The sequence below is a fragment of the Oryx dammah genome, unplaced genomic scaffold (assembly GCF_014754425.2).
Source record: "Oryx dammah isolate SB20612 unplaced genomic scaffold, SCBI_Odam_1.1 HiC_scaffold_1, whole genome shotgun sequence".
NCBI classification, from domain to species: domain Eukaryota; kingdom Metazoa; phylum Chordata; class Mammalia; order Artiodactyla; family Bovidae; genus Oryx; species Oryx dammah.
The window spans coordinates 64,631,450-64,652,022 of NW_024070185.1; the positions used below are offsets into that span (position 1 = coordinate 64,631,450).

At 37.8% G+C, this 20,573-nt stretch overlaps 1 protein-coding gene across 1 annotated transcript in view; it reads left to right on the plus strand.

Annotated features, from left to right (window-relative positions):
• Nucleotides 1-20,573, plus strand: part of LOC120862929 (contactin-associated protein-like 3) — a 232,277-nt gene that overhangs the window by 204,559 nt on the left and 7,145 nt on the right. The window contains exons 20-21 of the mRNA XM_040239100.1: nucleotides 3,620-3,753; nucleotides 4,563-4,650. Of these exons, the coding sequence (XP_040095034.1) occupies nucleotides 3,620-3,753; nucleotides 4,563-4,650 (222 nt within the window). The remainder of the gene's footprint in view (nucleotides 1-3,619; nucleotides 3,754-4,562; nucleotides 4,651-20,573) is intronic.

A 20,573-nucleotide genomic window follows, 5' to 3' on the forward strand; every position in this document is an offset into this window, starting at 1 on the left:
TTGGATCTGATAGACAGAGTGCCTGAAGAACTATGGATGAAGGTTCATAACATTGTATAAGAGGTGGTGATCAAAACCATCTTCAAAAAAAATAAATGCAAAAAGGCAAAATGGTTGTCTGAGGAAGCCTTACTAATAGCTGAGAAAAGAAGAGAAGTGAAAGGCAAGGGAAAAAAGGAAAGATATACACATCTGAATGCAGAGTTCCAAAGGATAGCAAAGAGAGAGAAGAAAGCTCTTCTAAGTGAACAATGCAAAGAAATAGAGGAAAACAATAGAATGGGAAAGACCAGAGATGTCTTCAAGAAAATTATAGATACTAAGGGAACATTTCATGCAAAGATGAGCATGATAAATGACAGAAAGATATGGACCTATCAGAAGCAGAAGAAATTAAGAAAAGTTGCAAGAATACACAGAAGAACTATACAAAAAAGATCTTTAATGACCCAGAAAACCATGATATGATCACTCACCTAGAGCCAGAAATCCCACTCACCTAGAGCCAGAATGCGAAATCAAGTGGGCCTTAGAAAGCATCACTATGAACAAAGTTAGACAAGGTAAATTGGAAATTCCAGCTGAGTTATTTCAAGTCCTAAAAGATGATGCCATTAAAATGCTGCACTCAGTATGCCAGCAAATTTGGAAAACTCAGCAGTGGCCACGGGACTGGAAAAGGTCAGTTTTCATTCCAATCCCAAAGAAAGGCAATGCCAAAGAATGTTCAGACTACCACACAATTGCACTTATTTCATGTTCTAGCAAAGTAATGCTCAAAATTCTTCAAGTGTGGTTTTAGCAGCACCTGAACCATGAACTTCCAGATGTTCAAGCTGGATTTAGAAAAGGCAGAGCAACCAGAGATCAAATTGCCAACATCCATTGGATCATAGAAAAAACAAGAAAGTTCCAGAAAAACATCTACTTTTGCTTCATTGACTATACTAAAGCCTTTATCTGTGTGGATCACAACAAACTGTGGAAAATTCTTAAAGAGATGGGAATGCCAGACTACTTTATCTGCCTCCTGAGAAATCTATATGCAAGTCAAGAAGCAACAGTTAGAACCAGACTTGGAATAATGGACTGGTTCAAAATTGGGCAAAGGAGTATATCAAGGCTGTATATTGTCACTCTGCTTGTTTCACTTATATGCAAAGTACATCATGTGAAATGCTGGGCTGGATGAAGCACAAGCTGGAATCAAGATTGCTGGAAGAAATATCAATAACCTCAGATATGCAGGTGACCATCCTTATATGGCAGAAAGTGAAGAGGAACTAAAGAGCTTCTTGATGAAAGTTAAAAAAGAGAGTGAAAAAGCTGGCTTAAAACTCAACAATCAAAAAGAAAGATCAGGGCATCCAGTCCCATCATGTCATGGCAAATAGAAGGGGAAACAATGGAAACAGTGACAGACTTTATTTTCCTGTGCTCCAAAATCACTGCAGATGGTGACTACAGCCATGAAATTAAAAGACGCTTGCTCCTTGAAAGAAAAGCTATGACAAATCTAGACAGCATATTAAAAAGCAGAGACATTACTTGGTTGACTAAGGTCAGTATTGTCAAAGCTATGGTTTTTCAGTAGTCATGTATGGATATGAGAGTTGGACCATGAAGAAGGCTAGGTGCCAAACAATTGATGTTTTTGAACTGTGGTGTTCAAGAAGACTTGAGAATCCCTTTGGCAGCAAGGAGATCAAACCAGTCAATACTAAAGGAAATCAACTCTGAATATTCATTGGAAGGACTGATTCTGAAGCTGACTTTCCAATGCCATCTGATGTGAAGAGCTGACTCATTGGAAATGACCCCGGTGCTGGGAAAGACTGAGGGCAAGAGGAGAAGGGGATGACAGAGGATGAGATGATTAGATGACATCACCAACTCAATGGACATGAGTTTAAGCAAACTCCAGATGTAGTGAAGGACAGGGAAGCCTGGTGTGCTGCTGTCCATGGGAGTTGCAAAGAGTGACTGAGTGACTGAACAACAACAACGTATGTTAGAATTGTATAATAAAGAAGGCTGACAGCCAAAGAACTGATGTTTTCATTCTGTGGTGCTGGAGAAATCTCTTGAGGGTCCCTTGGACAGCAAAGGGATCAAACCAATCAGTCCTAAAGGAAATCAACTTGAATATTCATTGGCAGGACTGATGCTGAAACTGAAGCTCTAATACTTTGGCCACCTGATGCAAAGAGCTGACTCATTGGAAAAGACATTGATGCTGGGAAAAATTGAAAGCAGGCAGTGAAGGGGATGACAGAGTATGAGATGGTTGGATGGCATCACCTATTCACTGGACCTGAGTTTGAGCAAACTCTGAGAGATGGTGATGGATAGGGAAGCCTGGCGTGCTGCAGTCTGTGGTGTGACAGAGTCAGACACGATTGAGCAACTGAACAACAACAACACTGTTCATTCTGAAAGACGGTATCTCATTTTATATATGGAAAATATTTCCTCCTCCTTGGAAATGAAATCATGAAGTGCGTTAAATCATATCAAACCCAATTTCCTTGAGCGTCAGATAAATGTGATTGTTCTTTACCCATCAGTGGTTGGGAAGTCAGTCATGCCCTGTTGCCTGCATGCATGCTAAGTTACTTCAGTCATGTATGACTCTGTGACCCTGTGGATTTCAGCCCTCCAGGCTTCTCTGTCCCTGGGATTCTCCAGGCAAGAATACTGGAGTGGGTTGCCATGCCCTCCTCCAGAGGATTTTCCCAACCCAGGGATTGAACAAGAGTCTTTCATTTCTCCTGCTTTGGCAGGTGGGGTCTTTACCACTTGTACCACCTGGGAAGTCCCCATGCCCTATCCATGTGTAAAGAAAAGTGGAATGACTGTTCTCTAACCCATGGTCACCAGGAAAAGTACAGAACTAACACACTCCCATTAGAGAACAAAACTAAGCTTTAACCCTTTCTCATGGAGAATAAAGGGAGAAACTTCTGGAAAAGATTTCTACAATCACTGACTAATAGAATCTATTACAGGTGATACCATAGTGACGGGTGGAGAGTGCATCTGTGAAGAAGAGCAGTGTGTGGATTGGGCAATTTGAATATTGTAGCAAATCACTCATTTTTCTCTTTTTGCTATTTCTTGATTTTGTTTCTTGGTAGAAACATTAGAAAATATTTCTGGTTGTGCAAAAAAATAATGTAAATGTCAGTGATACATTAAAATGCATTAAAGTAAGTCACATTAAAAGAAGTTATGCTTGTAGAAACTGAAAGTTAATACAAAATTGCTTGAGGTTTTACCATTTAATAATACGAATACTGCATGAATAATTAACTTCAAGCCTCACTTGGTGTTTTCATATGCTTAACTTGGACGTTTTCCTCTGGTTCAGGAAAATGGAAGAACTTGGAAAAAGACTGTTTGGTCTTGACTTTTAAGACTGTGTAATTGGATTCTGATTTTGGCCCCAGAACAGCACATAAATAAGTAATTGCTAGTCTGGGAAAAGTGACTGTATGGACTCAAGTAAAGGCTCCATAGATTCAAATTGTATTAATTTTTTAAAATGTGTGTTAGGACCTGCATTACCAGTTTTTATAAAATTATATTTTAGTTAAAATGTCATTTTTCTCTTCTTTAGGAAGTTTGCAGATCAGGTATAAGCTAGACAGACACCGAGAACCTGATGTTTTTAACTTTGGTTTTAAAAACCTGGCTGATGGGCAGCTTCACCATGTGAGGATTAACAGAGAAGCAGCAGTGATGTTTGTAGAGGTAAGGTCATAAATTCAACTACAGCAACAGTAATCAAAATCATGATGCTCAGAACATATGACTTAAAGCCAAAATTCAATAATAAATCCTAATAAGAGAAATACACATTCAGCACTGTCCTTCCATAAGTCTAGGATAGGAAATGTAGTCAAGGTGTTTTATTTCATTTAGTAATGTTAGTTTATCAAGAGACTGTCAAAAGTTTCTATTGATATTTGACCTTTTAAAATACCATGCTCTCCACACTGGTTTCACTTTATTTGATTGGGAAATATTGTCTAGTTTTTCATAGGGACTATTGGAGATATTCCAATGGGAACCTATTCCCACTGGATTACAAAAGAACAAATGCTACGGAAATTTAAACACACAGAAAAAGCAAGATATTGCTTAAAGTGGAACTACATTTTGAAAAACAGCAGAGTCTTTAAATTATGCATTGTCACTGGGTTTTGAAAAGTAATCTTTTATATTGAATCTGTATGAATAATACATTTTTTCTGTTCATGTTATAAATTTCCTCTAAATAAGTAAAAACTTTGAGGTTCAAAGTAGCTCTTGCATCTCTTTGGTGCACTGTACCAATTATGATACTTAAATCATGAAGACAGATGTAGGGGAAATGATGGGGTGGAGTGGAATTTGAGGTGCTATAGAAGTTGTTTATAAAATACTTTTCTCTTTTAACCTTTGTGATAGCTTGAACACATGGATTATTTTTATCATTTTTCTTGGTTTTCCTTTGATTTCCATTCTTTTATCGAATTGCTTGCCATTTTGGTGTTTGCATCTTGTGGAACATTTAATAGGTTAACCAGAATGCAAGGAGACAAGCCATCCTGTCTTCAGGGACAGAATTCAACGCTGTCAAGTCCCTTATGTTGGGGGCGATTTTAGGTGAGTGGAAGAAAGAGGGCCCCTCTCCCCGTACCACCCTATCATTGAGATCGGAAGTGTTAAGTTGCAAATATGGGAAGCATTCATCATGCTGAAAGAAGCTCCTTGACATCTTCATGATTTCTCAGTGAGTGACAATCAAGGTAGAAGCTTGCACTCTTGTCTGAGTGCACATATAATCACGACTAAGTGCTGCTTGTGAGTTGAACAGGAGCGTTCCTTGAAAACTGCCTCCACACTTACCCTCTCACTTAGCAATCAAGCATAATGAAACTTTGCATTTTTCTAACAATTCAGGAAAGACAAAATCAAAGCAGATAGCAAGTTCACAAACTCTTTAGTAATCAGGGGTCAAATGCAGAAATCATTTTAATGATAAATCTAGACTTCGGCTTAAGAAAAAGCTGCTCTTAGCAAACAAATAAGCTTTGAGCTGTGGCCTGGGCCCTGCCTTGTCTGTGGGCTGAGGTGAAATGTTTTCATTACTCCCAGCTACTCTTGGAAAATCACACTCTAAACATCCCACAGACGTCCTGTCCTTTATGGCAGCTAGTTATTCTCCATAAAACTGCCAAAGTAAAAGCATACTTTACTATTTAAATGTCAAAACCTTGATGGCTTTTCCCCCCCTTTTCACTGAGAATTACATTGAAATAAAAACAAATATTGAAAGGTATTTCTTTTATTTTGATTATTTATAAACTATATGTTTTATTGATATTTAAATGTTATCTAGGGGAAATTCTCCGTATATTTATTATTCCTTCTCTAGTACTTGTTATTCATATAATTTTGTTTTGTCCCATTTACACATTGATTCTTTTGGTCATTTCTTCTACCCTACATATATATATAGTACATCACAAACTTGAGAATGTTAGAGAAGGTACATGAATGGATGTTCCAAATATGTCAAGAAGCATAGTAACTATTAAAACTATCACATCTTTCAAACAGATGGACAATAAAACGATGACTTCTAATTTTTCAGACAGAGGAAATGTTACGAATCCTAGTGCTTTCCAAGGGTGCTCTTGTAAATGGTAATAACAAAAGTGTAAGTTTTAGATACTACAGCCTAACTGTTAAAAAGCCCAGCTGTTAAAATGGCTGATTAAGCCAATGAAGAAGGATAAGAATATAGTTTTAGCTTGGTGTGGTGAATAACAACTTTATGCTGAAGCGGTGATGGTCCTGCACTATAATCACCCCTTAAAGTTGGATATAGAATCGACCTAGCCTTGATAATGTATTTGATAGGCAGCTTGTGCTGAATATCTTTTCCTGTGGTTCATTGTTCTTCACACTCCCCACATGTGGGATAGTGGTGCTATAATTAACACAGAAATAAAAATGAAAATATTTGTTTCCCATTGAATGCTGGGAGATGTTTATACCCATCATAGCCTATTGTAGAGGTGAATATTCCAGTCTCTAATGTGTCATTTGGATGTTTATCAGGCACTTCTGACATCTCTGTTTTCATGATATTAGTAGATTTTTTATTCTGTTTAAACAGTGGCATAATTTTAAAAGAATGGGAAAGCAAACAAAAACAAATAAAAAAAAAAGACTTGGAAAAACGATTCAAAAGAATAACTGCTCTCTCAACTTTCGTCCGTGAGAATGACAGTATATGTTTAAATAGAGACTATGAAATTCCTAAAAGCTCAAAGACTACCTTGAGTTTTAGAGAACAGGGAGATAAAACCCTATCTTTGGTTGTCAGCCTAACTTATAAATATTAAAAATACTTATTTTAAGTAAGTATTAAAAATATCAAATGGAGAACAATTTGCTCCCTTATTATCTGATTTTGAGCTCTACTCTCTGGCCCTGTTATCCTTGGTTTGAGAAAAGTAAGTAATCAATCACCTAAAATGTATCCAAGGGGCTTCACTGGCAGCTCAGCTGGTAAAGAATCGGCCTGCATTTTGGGAAACCTCGGTTCTATCCCTGGGTCGGGAAAATCCCCTGGAGAAAGGAATGCCTACCCACTCCAGTATTCTTGCCTGGAGAATTCCATGGACAGAGGAGCCTGGCTATAGTCCTGGAGCCACAGAGTCAGACACAACTGAGCAACTAACACTTTCACTTCAATTTCAAAGGATGTACAAGCCTCATAGTTGCATTTTTGTCAAGTGGGTGCAAGCTGTGAGTGGAATAATTGTCCTGTCTGCACCTAGATCTGATCCCTCCTCCACTGTAGAGAAGTCTGCACTCTTTTCCCAGTCTAAAGAACAGATATGGTCAAAACAAACACATCACACGCAACTCCATGCCCTCAGTGACTACAGCATCCAACAGGAGAAATGAGGCATGTTCAGAGATGCGCATGTCCCCGAGTAGAAAGTTGCCATCAGTACGTATGAAATTGACAAAGGAGTATTTTAAAGGCAAATTAGGTTCAAATGTCTGATCTATAAAGAAATAGGCAATAGATTATGGAAATCAACTTAATTACTAAACTGTATTATATGAAAAGGTTCACTTTAATTAAAAAGTAGAATAGGTTTTGCTATATGAATTTTTATTTTTTTGTGATTTAATATATAGAGAACAGTAGCATGGAATTGAAGGTGTTAATGTTTTTATTCAAGGATCTTTTTATTCAAATGCATCTCTCTCAGGCCATAAAAATTAAAGTTGAAACTCAGCAATGAAGTTTATAGCCTGAAGCAATTGAATCTAATAAAATTATAAATATTCATTTCATCTGTACCTAGAGGTATGTATCTTGATCAAAGGCTAATAAAACTTTTCATGTTTTGGATAACTTTATTTTCGGATGGCTTCTGTTCTTCTACCACTCTCAAAATCAGTTATTGAGAATAAGACTAGAGTTTGGTGTTCGGGTTTGGCAAGGACGTAGAATTTCACTTCATTAACATAATGAAATAGACCAACAGATTGGTTAATAAGTAGCTATTAATTCCTCTGGAAAGTTGTGGCAAACTATGATGAGATATCTAGTACTTACTTTTTTGTGTGTGTGGAGGTATTTTTATAATCTCGTAGAGGAGAAAGTCATTCCAAACATGTTGAAAAAATCAGGAATTATTAAATTAAAGAGTTTAAAATTACAGCATGAGATTTAATAACATCTATAAAGAAAAATATAAATAAGGTTAAGGGGCTAAAAACAATAAAGTGGTCAAAATTTTGTAATACAAAATAATAATTAAAATTTTGTAATGCAAGATAATAAAATGTCCTTAACATACATAATTCTCAAAATCATTAAGATTCTGTTTAATGCAAAAGTATATAGCTATTAAAGACAATAAAAAACTATATTTATTATCATGTACAACATTGACATTAAATAAAAGAAGCAACGTAGAAAGCCCTACATAGAGTGTGACCTCAGTATTTCTTGTTAGCCATTTTGACTCATGTATTTATCCACTCTGAAATGTTTGGTGGTTCCTAGTATGTGCTTGTATTTCACTGGACATTTTGAATGCCTCATAGCAAAACATATACTATATCTGCCCTCAAAGCACTCGTGATATAATACAAAATATAAACAATAAAATAGTGTTCTAATGATTAATCTAGTTAGTTATTATTATTGTTTTCCCTAGTGAATTTTGGAAAATGCTTTGAAAGTGACTTCTGATTAACAACCCCTACGTTCTTTCCATTCTTCAAAGATCGTATTAGTGATGACCAATCAGGTTAAGTTTTCCCAGTTACTATAAAATAATTTCAGTATAATCCTACTTTAAATGTAAATCTTTGGATTTCTAGTGTTCTTTGTAGTTTTGACTCTGATAGGACTTATAATCCCAAAGTATGAGAACTTTAAAATACCGAGTAAGATACCCTAGCATTTTTGCTGCGTTTTATTTCTCTAAAGATTTTGTATAATTGGTATTCTATTCATTTTGGGTTTTGAGCATTAAAAAAAAAAAAAAAACAAAATAGCAAACCTGAAATATCAGAACAAAACAAAAATCTGTTCTTGAAGTGTGCAAACTGAAGATATATCTTCCTGTCTCTTCCTAGGGGAGAATACAGTTCAAATCAATATAGTCATGTGAATAAACTTTAGTAGGCCAATTATCTGAGTGGGAAAAGAAATCCACTGAAGTACTGTATGTGGAAATGGAACTCCATATATGATAATTGGATAATAAATAATTCATGGAAATTACCTACTGAGATCTGCATGGAGAAACTAGAGTTTAGATATTAAAATTCCCTTGACTTATGTGACATGTATTAGTCTTTCCTATACTCTCCCTAAGAATTTATATCATTTAGAAGAAATTTATGTAGAAAGACACAAAGAGTTTATAAAATTTCAGGAATATGAGTGTAAATGCAAAAATGCTCAGCAAAGTATTAGCAAGTCTAATGTAATAATATATAAAAATTATTATATGCCATGACCAAGTAAGATTTCTTCCAGGAATTTAAGGTTGGCACAACAGATAAAAATCAATGTAATTCACTATATTAATAGAGCTAAGGACAAAAAACACAGGATCGCCTCAATAGACACAGAAAGAGCATTTCAAAAAAATCGAGTATGCTTTCATAGTAAAAACACTGAACAAATTAGGAATGAAAGGAACTTCCTTATGTGTAAAAAAGGCATCTGCAAAACCCACAGAGCTAGGGTGAAATAATGGAAGTGTTCCCCTAAGATCAGCAATGAGATAAAGATGTCCACTCTTACCATTTTTGTTCAAAACTAGTGCAGATTTGAATGAGGGCTACTAGGCAAGGAAAAGAGCAAAAAAAATCCAGATAAAAAAGGAAGTAAAATTATCTGTATTTGTAAAAGACATGATCTCCATGGAAAAAGCTATTAGTTTTGGCAAAGATGCAAGATCAACACACAAGAATTTATTGTATTTCTATATACTAGCAATGAATAATACAAGGATAAAATGAATGAAATATAAATTGTATTTACAATAGCATTAAAAAGAAGCAAATACTTTGAAATAACTTTAACAAAAGAAGTACAAGACATATACAATGAAAACCATAAAATATTGCTGGAAGGAATTATGCAAGGGTTACATAAATAGAAATATATCTGTGTTCATGGATTAAAAGATTCAGTGTGGCCATCTTAGCAACACTGAATCTTTTAATCCATGAACAAAGATAGACCTGCCTCTTGAGAAACCTATATGCAGGTCAGGAAGCAACAGTTAGAACTGGACATGGAACAACAGACTCACTCCAATTAGGAAAAGGAGTACATCAAGGCTGTATATTGTTACCCCGCATATTTAACTTATATGCAGAGTACATTATGAGAAACGCTGGGCTGGAAGAAACACAAGCTGGAATCAAGATTGCCGGGAGAAATATCAATAACCTCAGATATGCAGATGACACCACCCTTATGGCAGAAAGTGAAGAGGAACTAAAAAGCCTCTTGATGAAAGTGAAAGAGGAGAGTGCGAAAGTTGGCCTAAAGCTCAACATTCAGAAAACAAAGATCATGGCATCTGGTCCCATCACTTCATGGGAAATAGATGGGGAAACAGTGGAAACAGTGTCAGACTTTATTTTGGGGGGCTCCAAAATCACTGTAGATGGTGATTGCAGCCATGAAATTAAAAGACGCTTACTCCTTGGAAGGAAAGTTATGACCAACCTAGACAGCATATTGAAAGCAGAGACATTACTTTGCCAACAAAGGTCCATCTAGTCAAGGCTATGGTTTTTCCAGTGGTCATGTATGGATGTGAGAGTTGGACTGTGAAGGAAGCTGAGCACCGAAGAATTGATGCTTTTGAACTGTGGTGTTGGAGAAGACTCTTGAGAGTTCCTTGGACTGCAAGGAGATCCAACCAGTCCATTCTGAAGGAGATCAACCCTGGGATTTCTTTGGAAGGAATGATGCTAAAGCTGAAACTCCAGTACTTTGGCCACCTGATGCGAAGAGTTGACTCACTGGAAAAGACCCTGATGCTGGGAGGGATTGGGGGCAGGAGGAGAAGGGGACGACAGATGATGAGATGGCTGGATGGCATCATTGACTCGATATTGACTTGATGGACATGAGTTTGGGTGGACTCCGGGAGTTGGTGATGGACAGAGAGGCCTGGCATGCTGCAGTTCATGGGGTCACAAAGAGGTGGACATGACTGAGCAACTGAACTGAACTGACCTGAAGATGGCAGTGCTCCCCAAGTTTACCTACAGACTCCTATCCAAATCCAAATGGCCTTTTCTACAGAAATTGAAAAGTTGATTCTAGAATTCACATAGAAATGCAAGGGTTCCAAGTAGCCAAAACAATCTTGAGAGGAAGGATGAAGATGGAGGTCTCATTCTTCTTGATTTCAAAACTTAGTCCAAGACATCAGTAATCAACACTATGTGGTATTGGCTTGAGTGAAAGTGAAAGTCACTCAGTCGTGTCCGACTCTTTGCAACCCCATAGACTATACAGCCCATGGAATTCTCCAGGCCAGAATACTGGAGTGGGCAGCCTTTCCCTTTTCCAGGGGATCTTCCCAACCCAGGGATTGAACCCAGGTCTCCCGCATTGCAGGCTGATTCTTTACCAGCTGAGCTAAGAGATACATAATGATTAGTGGACTACATCAACAGTTAAGAAGTAAAGCTATATATTTATGGTCCACTGACTTTTAACGTTGGTGCCAAGGCCATTCAGTTGAGGGGAAAAAAAAAAACTAGTCTCTTTGACAAATGGTGCTGGCCCAGCTGGATATCCACAAGTTTAAAAAGTGAGGTAGGACCCTTAACTAACACCATACACAAAGATTAATTCAAAATGGATGATAGACCTAACTTTGTAGCTAAAATTATAAAATTCTTAGAGTGAAACATAACTGTAAGTCTTTGTAACCTTGGATTAGGCAATGATTTCTTAGAGAAGGTTTTTCAGAAGCCTTGGGTTAGATCAAAGTTTCTCAAAAGCATAAGCAGCAAAGAAAAATATATTAATTGGACCTCATTAAAAGTAAAACTTATGTGTGATTCAAAGGACACTATCAAGAAAGTAAAAAGACAACCCACAAAATGAGGAAAAATATTTGCCAGTCATGTATCTGATAAGAGACTTTTATAGAGAATATATAAAGAACTATAACTAAACAATAAAAGATAGGTAAACTAACTTAAAAATGACCAAAGCTTCTGGGTAGACATTTTTTTCAAAGAAGATACACAAATGATGAACAGAAAATGATGTTTAGAATAACTAGTCATCAACAAAATGCAAGTCAAAACCACAAGGTCGCCTTTCACGACCTTCCCTGGTGGCTCAGCAGTAAAGAATCCACCTGCAATGCAGCAGACACGGGTTCTGTCCCTTGGTTGGGAAGTCCCCTGGAGGAGGGCTGGTAACCCACTCCAGTATTCTTGCATGGAGAATCCCATGGACAGAGGAGCCTAGTGGGCTACAGTCCATAGGGTCACAAAAAAACAGACACAACTGAAATGACTAAGCAGGCACACACCATTTCACACCCAATAGGATGGCTATGATCATAAAGACAGACAGTAACAAGTGTCATAGAGGATATGGAGAAATTGGGACTCTTGTGCATTGCTGACGAGAATGTAACAGTGTGCAGTTGCTGGGGAAAAACAGTTTGGCAGTTCCAACACAGTTACCAAGTGACCCAGGAAAAATATATATCCACATACAAAAAGTGTACATGAGTCTTCAGAGAAGTGTTATTCATAAGAATTATAAATTGGAAACAACTCCAGTGTCTATCAACTAAGGAACAAACAAAAGTTGTGTACAATGGAATGCTAGCCCATAAAAAGTAATGAAGTACTCATACGTGGGAACATATGGATTAACCTTGAAAACATTACGCTAAATGAAAGAAGATAAACACAAAAGATTACATATTGTATGACTTCTTCTATATGAAATATCCAGAATAGTTAAATCCATAGAAACAGAAAGCAGTTCAGATTTACCAGGGACTGGGGTGGGGGCAGGTAGGAGTGAGAAGTGACCACTAATATGTACAGGATTTCTTTGGGGGTGATAGATTCTGCAGTTACATACTGGGAATAGTTTATATCTGTAAAAAACCCACTGAACTGTACACTTTAAAAGGGTGAAATTTATGAGATGTGAATTATATCTGAATAATAAAAAACCCATTAGAGATTTATTTCTTTTGCTAATAATGTATTTTCTGCACATGTCCCTGGGAGAGTTGGAACACTGAATCATAACTGGACATTTCTTCTATTGTATGAATGAGTTTATTCAAGAATAGGATTTGATGGAAAACAGAGAGGGAAGAACTTGGACCTCTGAATGGGAATAAGGATATATCAAGGAGAGGCTGCTGCTGCTGCTGCTGCTAAGTCACTTCAGTCGTGTCCAACTCTGTGCGACCCCATAGACAGCAGCCCACCAGGCTCCCGTCCCTGGGATTCTCCAGGCAAGAACACTGGAGTGGGTTGCAATTTCCTTCTCCAATGCGTGAAAGTGAAAAGTAAAATTGAAGTCACTCAGTCATGTCTGACTCTTCGCGACCCCATGGACTGAAGCCTACCTACCAGGCTCCTCCATCCACGGGATTTTCCAGGCAAGAGTACTGGAGTGGGTTGCCATTGCCTTCTCCATCAAGGAGAGGCTACATGAGCCTAATCACAATTTAGAGAAGGACTGATGAGCTGAAAGCAGCAAACATGTAGAATTCTGACAATGTTTTTTTGTTATGTGAAAGATTATTCAAATGTTATTATAGGAAGAGTCTTTTTAGTTTACTAAAGACTATTCTTCCAATTGGGCTTCCAAGGGTGGCTCAGTGGTAAAGAATCCACCTGCCAAACAGGAGATGAGAGTTCTATCCTTGCATTGGGAAGATCCCCTGGAGGAAAAAATGACAATCCGCTCCAGTATTCTTGCTAGGAAAATCCCATGGACAGAGGAGCCTAGTGGGCTGCTGTCCATGGTGTAGCAGAGTCAGACACCAGTTAGTGACTAAACAACAATTATTCCAGGAAATACCTTCCGGGAGTGCTTGTTAAAGTGCTCAGAATTTCAAATCACCCCTGATTTCTTCCTGGGTATTGGCTGCAAGTGCCAGCGATAGTTTGGTGTGGTGGAAGTGGGGTGCAGGGAAGGGAGAATAAGTCACTTCTTGCTGACTCTGAAAATCAGGTCCTTCCAATGATGAATTGTTCAAAAGACAGACTGAAAATTTTACTTAGCATCATTTTCTAATCATGTCATTTATTTAGAATAAAGGATGTTCACTGTTGTTTCATAAAGTCCAAAATAAATAGCAGGTTGATATTGATATTCTGTCTAGCCAATTCCATTTGCCAAAATGTTTTTTTAACATATGTTGCATGTAGGTTCACTAGCTTTTTTTGCTTGATAGTCTTTTATTGCATGAATATACCAGTTTGTTTATTCTCATGTTAACGTGAAGCTGAATTACTTCCAGTTTGGGACTATTAATCTTTGGTATCAGCTTTATAGCTGTACCTCTTTATTTTTGTAGCAGTTACCCCAAAGATTACTCATACTTGATTTATTGCATTCTACTTTGAATGTACACTTCCCAAACCACATAAAAACCTTATTTTTTTTCCCATTTTACTTCCTCTTCCACCCTTTTTGCCATTGTTATCATGCACTTCACTTATGGATATTATTTTTTCCATAAGATATTATTACTGCTGTTGTTTCAACAGTCAGTATTCACTTAATTATGTATTTACACTTCCTAATACTCTTCATTGCTTCCTGCAATTCCATGGACAGCTCACTTTTCCTGATACTTGCTTGCAGATGAGAGCCTTAGGGAATCTTGGAAATACTCTTTTTGCTATTCCACTGTTTACTGCCAGTGCCTTTCAGAAGCACTGCTCATTGTGGGTAGCAGTAAGCACTTCACACATACCTTAATTCTTTGCTCCTTCCCTTCCTTGTGGACCTTTCATTAACATGCTTGTTCCTCACAAAACCAGAAATCATCTCTTGTGTTAGAATGTTTGGCCTTGGCAATATATTTTAAAGGCAACACCAGCAATACCTGAGACAGTTGAGAATGTTTATGTCCTGAATTGTTGGAAATCTGATACTGCTCTCAAGATTTTGTACCATAGACATTTTTTAAGAGAAAAAATAGATTAAATCTGCTTTCATTCAAAGTGATTTAAGGGAGTTTACTCAAAATTACAGTGGAAATGAACTTTATTCTCAGCCCTTATCACACTCTTTACTAAACTTTTCTTTGCTTCACATTCACACTCAAACCACTTTCCTGCCCCCTCCTTACCCTACCTTGAAGGTACACGTGTTTTGCCCTTACTTCTTGTTGATGCCTGTGTTCTCAAGCTAAGGGTTGATCAAACATTTTCATCCTAATATGTTAATTTTTAATATGCATTAAGTTTTGCCTAAGGTTTCCCCCACTTTTTTTTTCTTTGCACTTTAAAGGGAAGATTTTTGAGCCAAAAGGAAGGATCCTTAAGTATGGGATTTCAGGAGTCAGCTTATAGGGAAGACAGATTCACACTGTGTTTCTAAGCACAGTTATGTTAATTTGAATGCTGACTTTGTGTGGACCTAGGTCTGAGAAATGGCAGTTTGGACCGTAAGACTTGTTTCTACTCCCAATTCAACTTACTTGTACCACTAAACCCAGGAACTGTAGGGCCAGCCCATCAGGCAGAAGAGGGCAGGGAAGTGTGAATAAGAGAGCAGACGTGAGGATTTGCCTACTAGACTGGAGGAAGACATTGGAGAAGGAAATGGCAACCCACTCCAATATTCTTGCCTAGAGAATTCCATGGACAGAGGAGCCTGGTGGACTGCTGTCCATGGGGTCGCACAGGGTCAGACACGACTGAAGCGACTTAGCATGCATACATGCATGCATTGGAGAAGGAAATGGCAATCCACTCCAGTATTCTTGCCTGGAGAATCCCAGGGACAGAGGAGCCTGGTGGGCTGCTGTCCATGGGGTCGCACAGAGTCAGACATGACTGAAGTGACTTAGCAGCAGCAGCAGCTGGAGGAGGACATAGCAGAATCTTGGGTGGTGTGTGAAGCCTGTGGATCCTGGGGAAAGCTTGCCTTTCAGAGAACTCAAGACTTCCATAGCGAAGGTCAATATTGCTCTACGTGATGATCCCTGTACTCTCTGCTCCTTCTGAAGCTGATAAAGGGCTGGATCATTGGGTCATATCCTTCCTACCACAGTGAAGGCAAGGGTGAGAGACCTCTTCCTCTGCTTCATAAGAAGTCAGACAGTCTGCCTGCAGGCCTGCTGCTGACTACAGGGGCAGAGAAGTGGCACTGTCCAGAGTGTCAGGACTTGTATACTGTATAACATCTCCAACCCATGGAGTTCCAACAAGCCATCCCAATACATATATAAGTAAACAATGATGCCACCACTGAGAGAATCTAAAAGTAAGAGTGGGGATGGGGCAAGAAGAAAAAACAACAAAATTTCCACATCAATTTAGAGCTATTGAAGAAGACAGAAAACTAGGATAAAACTTGGCACTCAAAGATATTTTAATAAAATCACACATACAGATACAAACATAAACTCTGGGAGTTAATATGACTTTTCAAAATGTCACTGGATGATCTACAGAAGAGAATCATCACTGATTTTCCTTAGAAGTAACATGGAGTATCATGCTGTAAGCAAAAAGATTAAGAAGCAGAAATTAGGAGGGAAAATAAAAGGGACTTGGAAGTTAGATCTAGAACACTTAGTATGAATAATTGGAGATCCAAAAAGAGAATTAAAAGCAAAGACAAAGATTATGTATTAAAAAATTTCTCTTAACTAAAGGAAAAGCTGAATTGCAGATTGAAAGGACGTATTGATCTTAATGAAAATAGACACACATCTGCAGAAATTCTGGGAAAATCTCTGAATCACAAAACCATAGAGAAAAATCTTCCAAACTTTTCAGGCAGAAGTTGCTACAATAAAAATAATAGTATTGGTATCAGCATCCAATTTTTCATTTGCAACAACAGAATAAAAATGCTATAATGATATAGCTATACTGCTAAGAAGAATGACTGAAGCTCAAGCATCTAATATATAATTTATCTGACAAGGTTATAAAATATATTTTAGATAGCAAGGAAAGATTAAGATTAAATATTAATCAAGCATCCCATCTGAAGAATATACTAGAGAATTACTCCAATCAAAAAAAAAAAAAAGAAAACCATGACCTCAGGTTGGGAAAATGACAGAAAGTTATGAACACCAAAACTTTCAGTGTATATTTATACCCATACATACATGCACAACATAATTAAAGTTACATGATTAATGTTGGGCTATTCAGATACATATAAATCCCCCATACATATTCACATTCTCAAATCCACACACATATATATATAAATAAAATATCTTGAAATATGGGAAAATATGCAATATAATATACTACTGATGTTTCTTTCTTTAGTAATAACACTATACAAATATGAAGCCAGGTTATCTTTTGAAAAATAAATTCCACAAAATTGATCTAACTCGTTATGATATATGTCTGTCCTGGGTTCCTTCTGTTACCCTTGCCTGGTAGTGTTCAGGTCAAAACTTTGACCAGAAAGGCTGGTAGTATCTAGTTGCTCTTTTTGTCCAACAGCTAAAACTTTTATTTTACCTGTAATTTTTTCTCCAGTATTTTAGCCTTGCAAGAGTCCTGGGTTACACAAGCAAGGGTGTCTTCCTTTAAGAAACATACTGTCTGAATCCAAAATTTAAAAAAAAAAAGTGTCATCTTTCAAGTACCCTTTTAAATGATAATCCTTTAGTGGGGTTGTGCCAAGCTCATTTTACTTCAGTGTACTTAGGAATCTACCTAAAATTCCACATGTATAAAGCTATTTGATATTTCATATAATCGAGTTGGCCAATATAGCTATGTGTGTCAGAGAGATGTTTATGAGATTATAACAATGCAAATGTATGCCCCTGAGTTTAGGTCTTTTTAGAGGTCTTTTCCATAGCAAACATTATTTTTGCAACTTTAAACTCATAAACAAAATTTTGTAAGCCGAAATAGCTCCCCGTGCATTTGCTGAAAATCTCAAAGTTAGACCATTTTTCTTGAAGGTACAGCTCTTTGTCAAGCCAGGAGAAATAAAGATAAAAAATTTATCTCATTATGAAATGAAGTTTAATAGGAGAAAAAGTAACAACCTGTAATAAGATTCAAGAAATCCACCCCATGTGTTTGTAGAGGAGACAATGCTTGACCTCTTTTCTCTTAAGATCTATAACTTGGCCTGAGAATTATTTCTACTTAAGATATATTAACAGGAGAAAAACATAAAGATTTGTAAATGTACATGCGGCCCCCATAGGAAACTGAAGACCCAAAAAGCAGGTAGGCCCAAGTATTTATATACTAATTTGAACAAAGAGTGGTGATTATGAAAAAGTAAGTAAAATGTATGAGGAGAGTGAAGGAAGGTATTGTCTTAACAATCTGTTAACAATGTTTGTAGATACAGATTTCTCTAGGCTGGACTGCTTATCTCTGGTCATAACAATGCATTTTCCCTCCTGGTACAGAGAGGGCAGCTTTTCCATGGGAGTTTTATCTGCTGCTTTCAAGAAGTAAAATGGACATCAGTGTCCTTCTATCTGCTGTTTTCAAGTAAATAATCCTCATGCCAAAGTGGCATATTTGGGAGTGGCATATTTTTTTCACCCTTCAAAAGAAGCTTCAGAGTATGTTGGTTACCTTTAATGACAAATAAGAACGTGTTTAGTTACCATGACATTTGGTAAAACTCAGTGGCGTAAGACGTCAGCCAACTATGGACATGCATCCTTAGCTGAAGCCAGTGCAAGTCATCTTTTATCACAAGGTGGTGGTGTTGTTGTTGTTGAGTTGCTCAGTTGTGTCTGACACTTTGGACCCTGTGGACTGCAGCACACCAGGATTCTCTGTCCTTCACCATCTCCTGGAGTTTGCTCAAACTCAGGTCCCTTGAGTCGGTGATGCCATCCAACCATCTCATCCTCTGTTGTCCCCTTCTTCTGCCTTCAGTCTTTCCCAGAATCACAAGGAGGGACTTCTGAATTTCTCAGACCACATCTTCAGAGGGCCACATTTTAAAAATTTCAACAGCCAGACCATCCACAGAAGGGTGGTAATAGGACTAAATGTATTCTTTGATTATAAAATATATATTGCATATGTCCTATGTAACAGACACTAAGCTAAGTGCAGGGGAAGACAAGAATAAAACACACTGTCCACCAGGAGCTTCCATATGTTGCATGAGAAAGATGGATGAGTTAAGGAAAGTGACCTTCTGTAACTGATGCACAAGATAAAGCTAGCTGACAAAGCTCAAAGGCAGCGAGGTTATACTCCTGGCTTCAGAGTTCAAACGCTCCTATTCAAAAGTTCTCTCCAACTGCTTACTAATGGTTTAGCATGAGGCAAGCCATTAAATCCTGCTCTAAATGCTCACTTTATTTTTATGATAACAATAGCCCTTTATTTTTCAGTTTCTAGCATATATGTACTGGATGATACATGTCCCATAAAAGCTATATATTATTATTTATATTCATCAGGAAATGGAGACAAAAGAGCAATGCTCCTCAAAAACTCAAACTCAACAGAAACGAAGGTTGTCCTCTGAGAGTTTATCTACAACATCATGATAGATTGGATCAGAGCTCAGATTCTCAGGGTGAACTTAAAGGCTGACTATTATGCCAGCCCCCTGGAGGAGGGCACGACAACCACTCCAGTATTCTTGCCTGGAGAATCCCATGGACAGAGGAGCTCACTAGAGGACTAGTGAGCTACAGTCCACGGGGTCACAAAGAGTAGGATCTAAGTCACAACTGAAGTGACTTAGCATGCATGCATTATGCAGGCTAAAAAAACTTAGAGAATATATACACATATTCTATGGCAGGTACATGCATTCATTAAAAAAGAAAGAATAATATAATGATCCCACTTGTCCCTTAGTTCAGTTCAGTTCAGTTGCTCAGTCATGTCCGACTCTTTGTGACCCCATGAATCGCAGCATGCCAGGCCTCCCTGTCCATCACCAACTCCCGGAGTCCACCCAAACTCATGTCCATTGAGTCAGTGATGCCATCCAGCCATCTCATCCTTTGTCATCCTCTTCTTCTCCTGCCCTCAATCCCTTCCAGCATTAGGGTCTTTTCCAATGAGTCAACTCTTTGCATGAGGTGGCCAAAGTATTGGAGTTTCAGCCTCAGCATCATTCCTTCCAGTGGACACCCAGGACTGATCTCCCTTAGGATGGACTGGTTGGATCTCTTTGCAATCCAAGGGACTCTCAAGAGTCTTCTCCAGCACTGCAGTTCAAAAGCATCAATTCTTTAGCGCTCAGCTTTCTTCACAGTCCAACTCTCACATCCATACATGATCACTGGAAAAACCATAGCCTTGACTAGATGGACCTTTGTTGGCAAAGTAATGTCTCTATTTTTTAATATGCTATCTAGGTTGGTCATAACTTTCCTTCCAAGGAGTAAGTGTCTTTTAATTTCATGGCTGCAATCACCATCTGCAGTGATTTTGGAGCCCCCAAAAATAAAGTCTGCCACTGTTTCCACTGTTTCTTCATCTATTTCCCATCAAGTGATGGAACCGGATGCCACGATCTTCATTTTCTTAATGTTGAGCTTTAAGCCAACTTTTTCAGTCTCCTCTTTCACTTTCCTCAAGAGGCCCTTTAGTTCTTCTTCACTTTCTGCCATAAGGATGGTGTCATCTGCATATCTGAGGTTATTGATATTTCTCCCGGCAATCTTGATTCCAGCGTGGCTTCTTCCAGCCCACCGTTTCTCATGATGTACTCTGCATAGAAGTTAAATAAGCAGGGTGACAATATACAGCCTTGACATGCGCCTTTTCCTATTTGGAACCTTATTTAACTTCAAATAGGAATAAAAAGT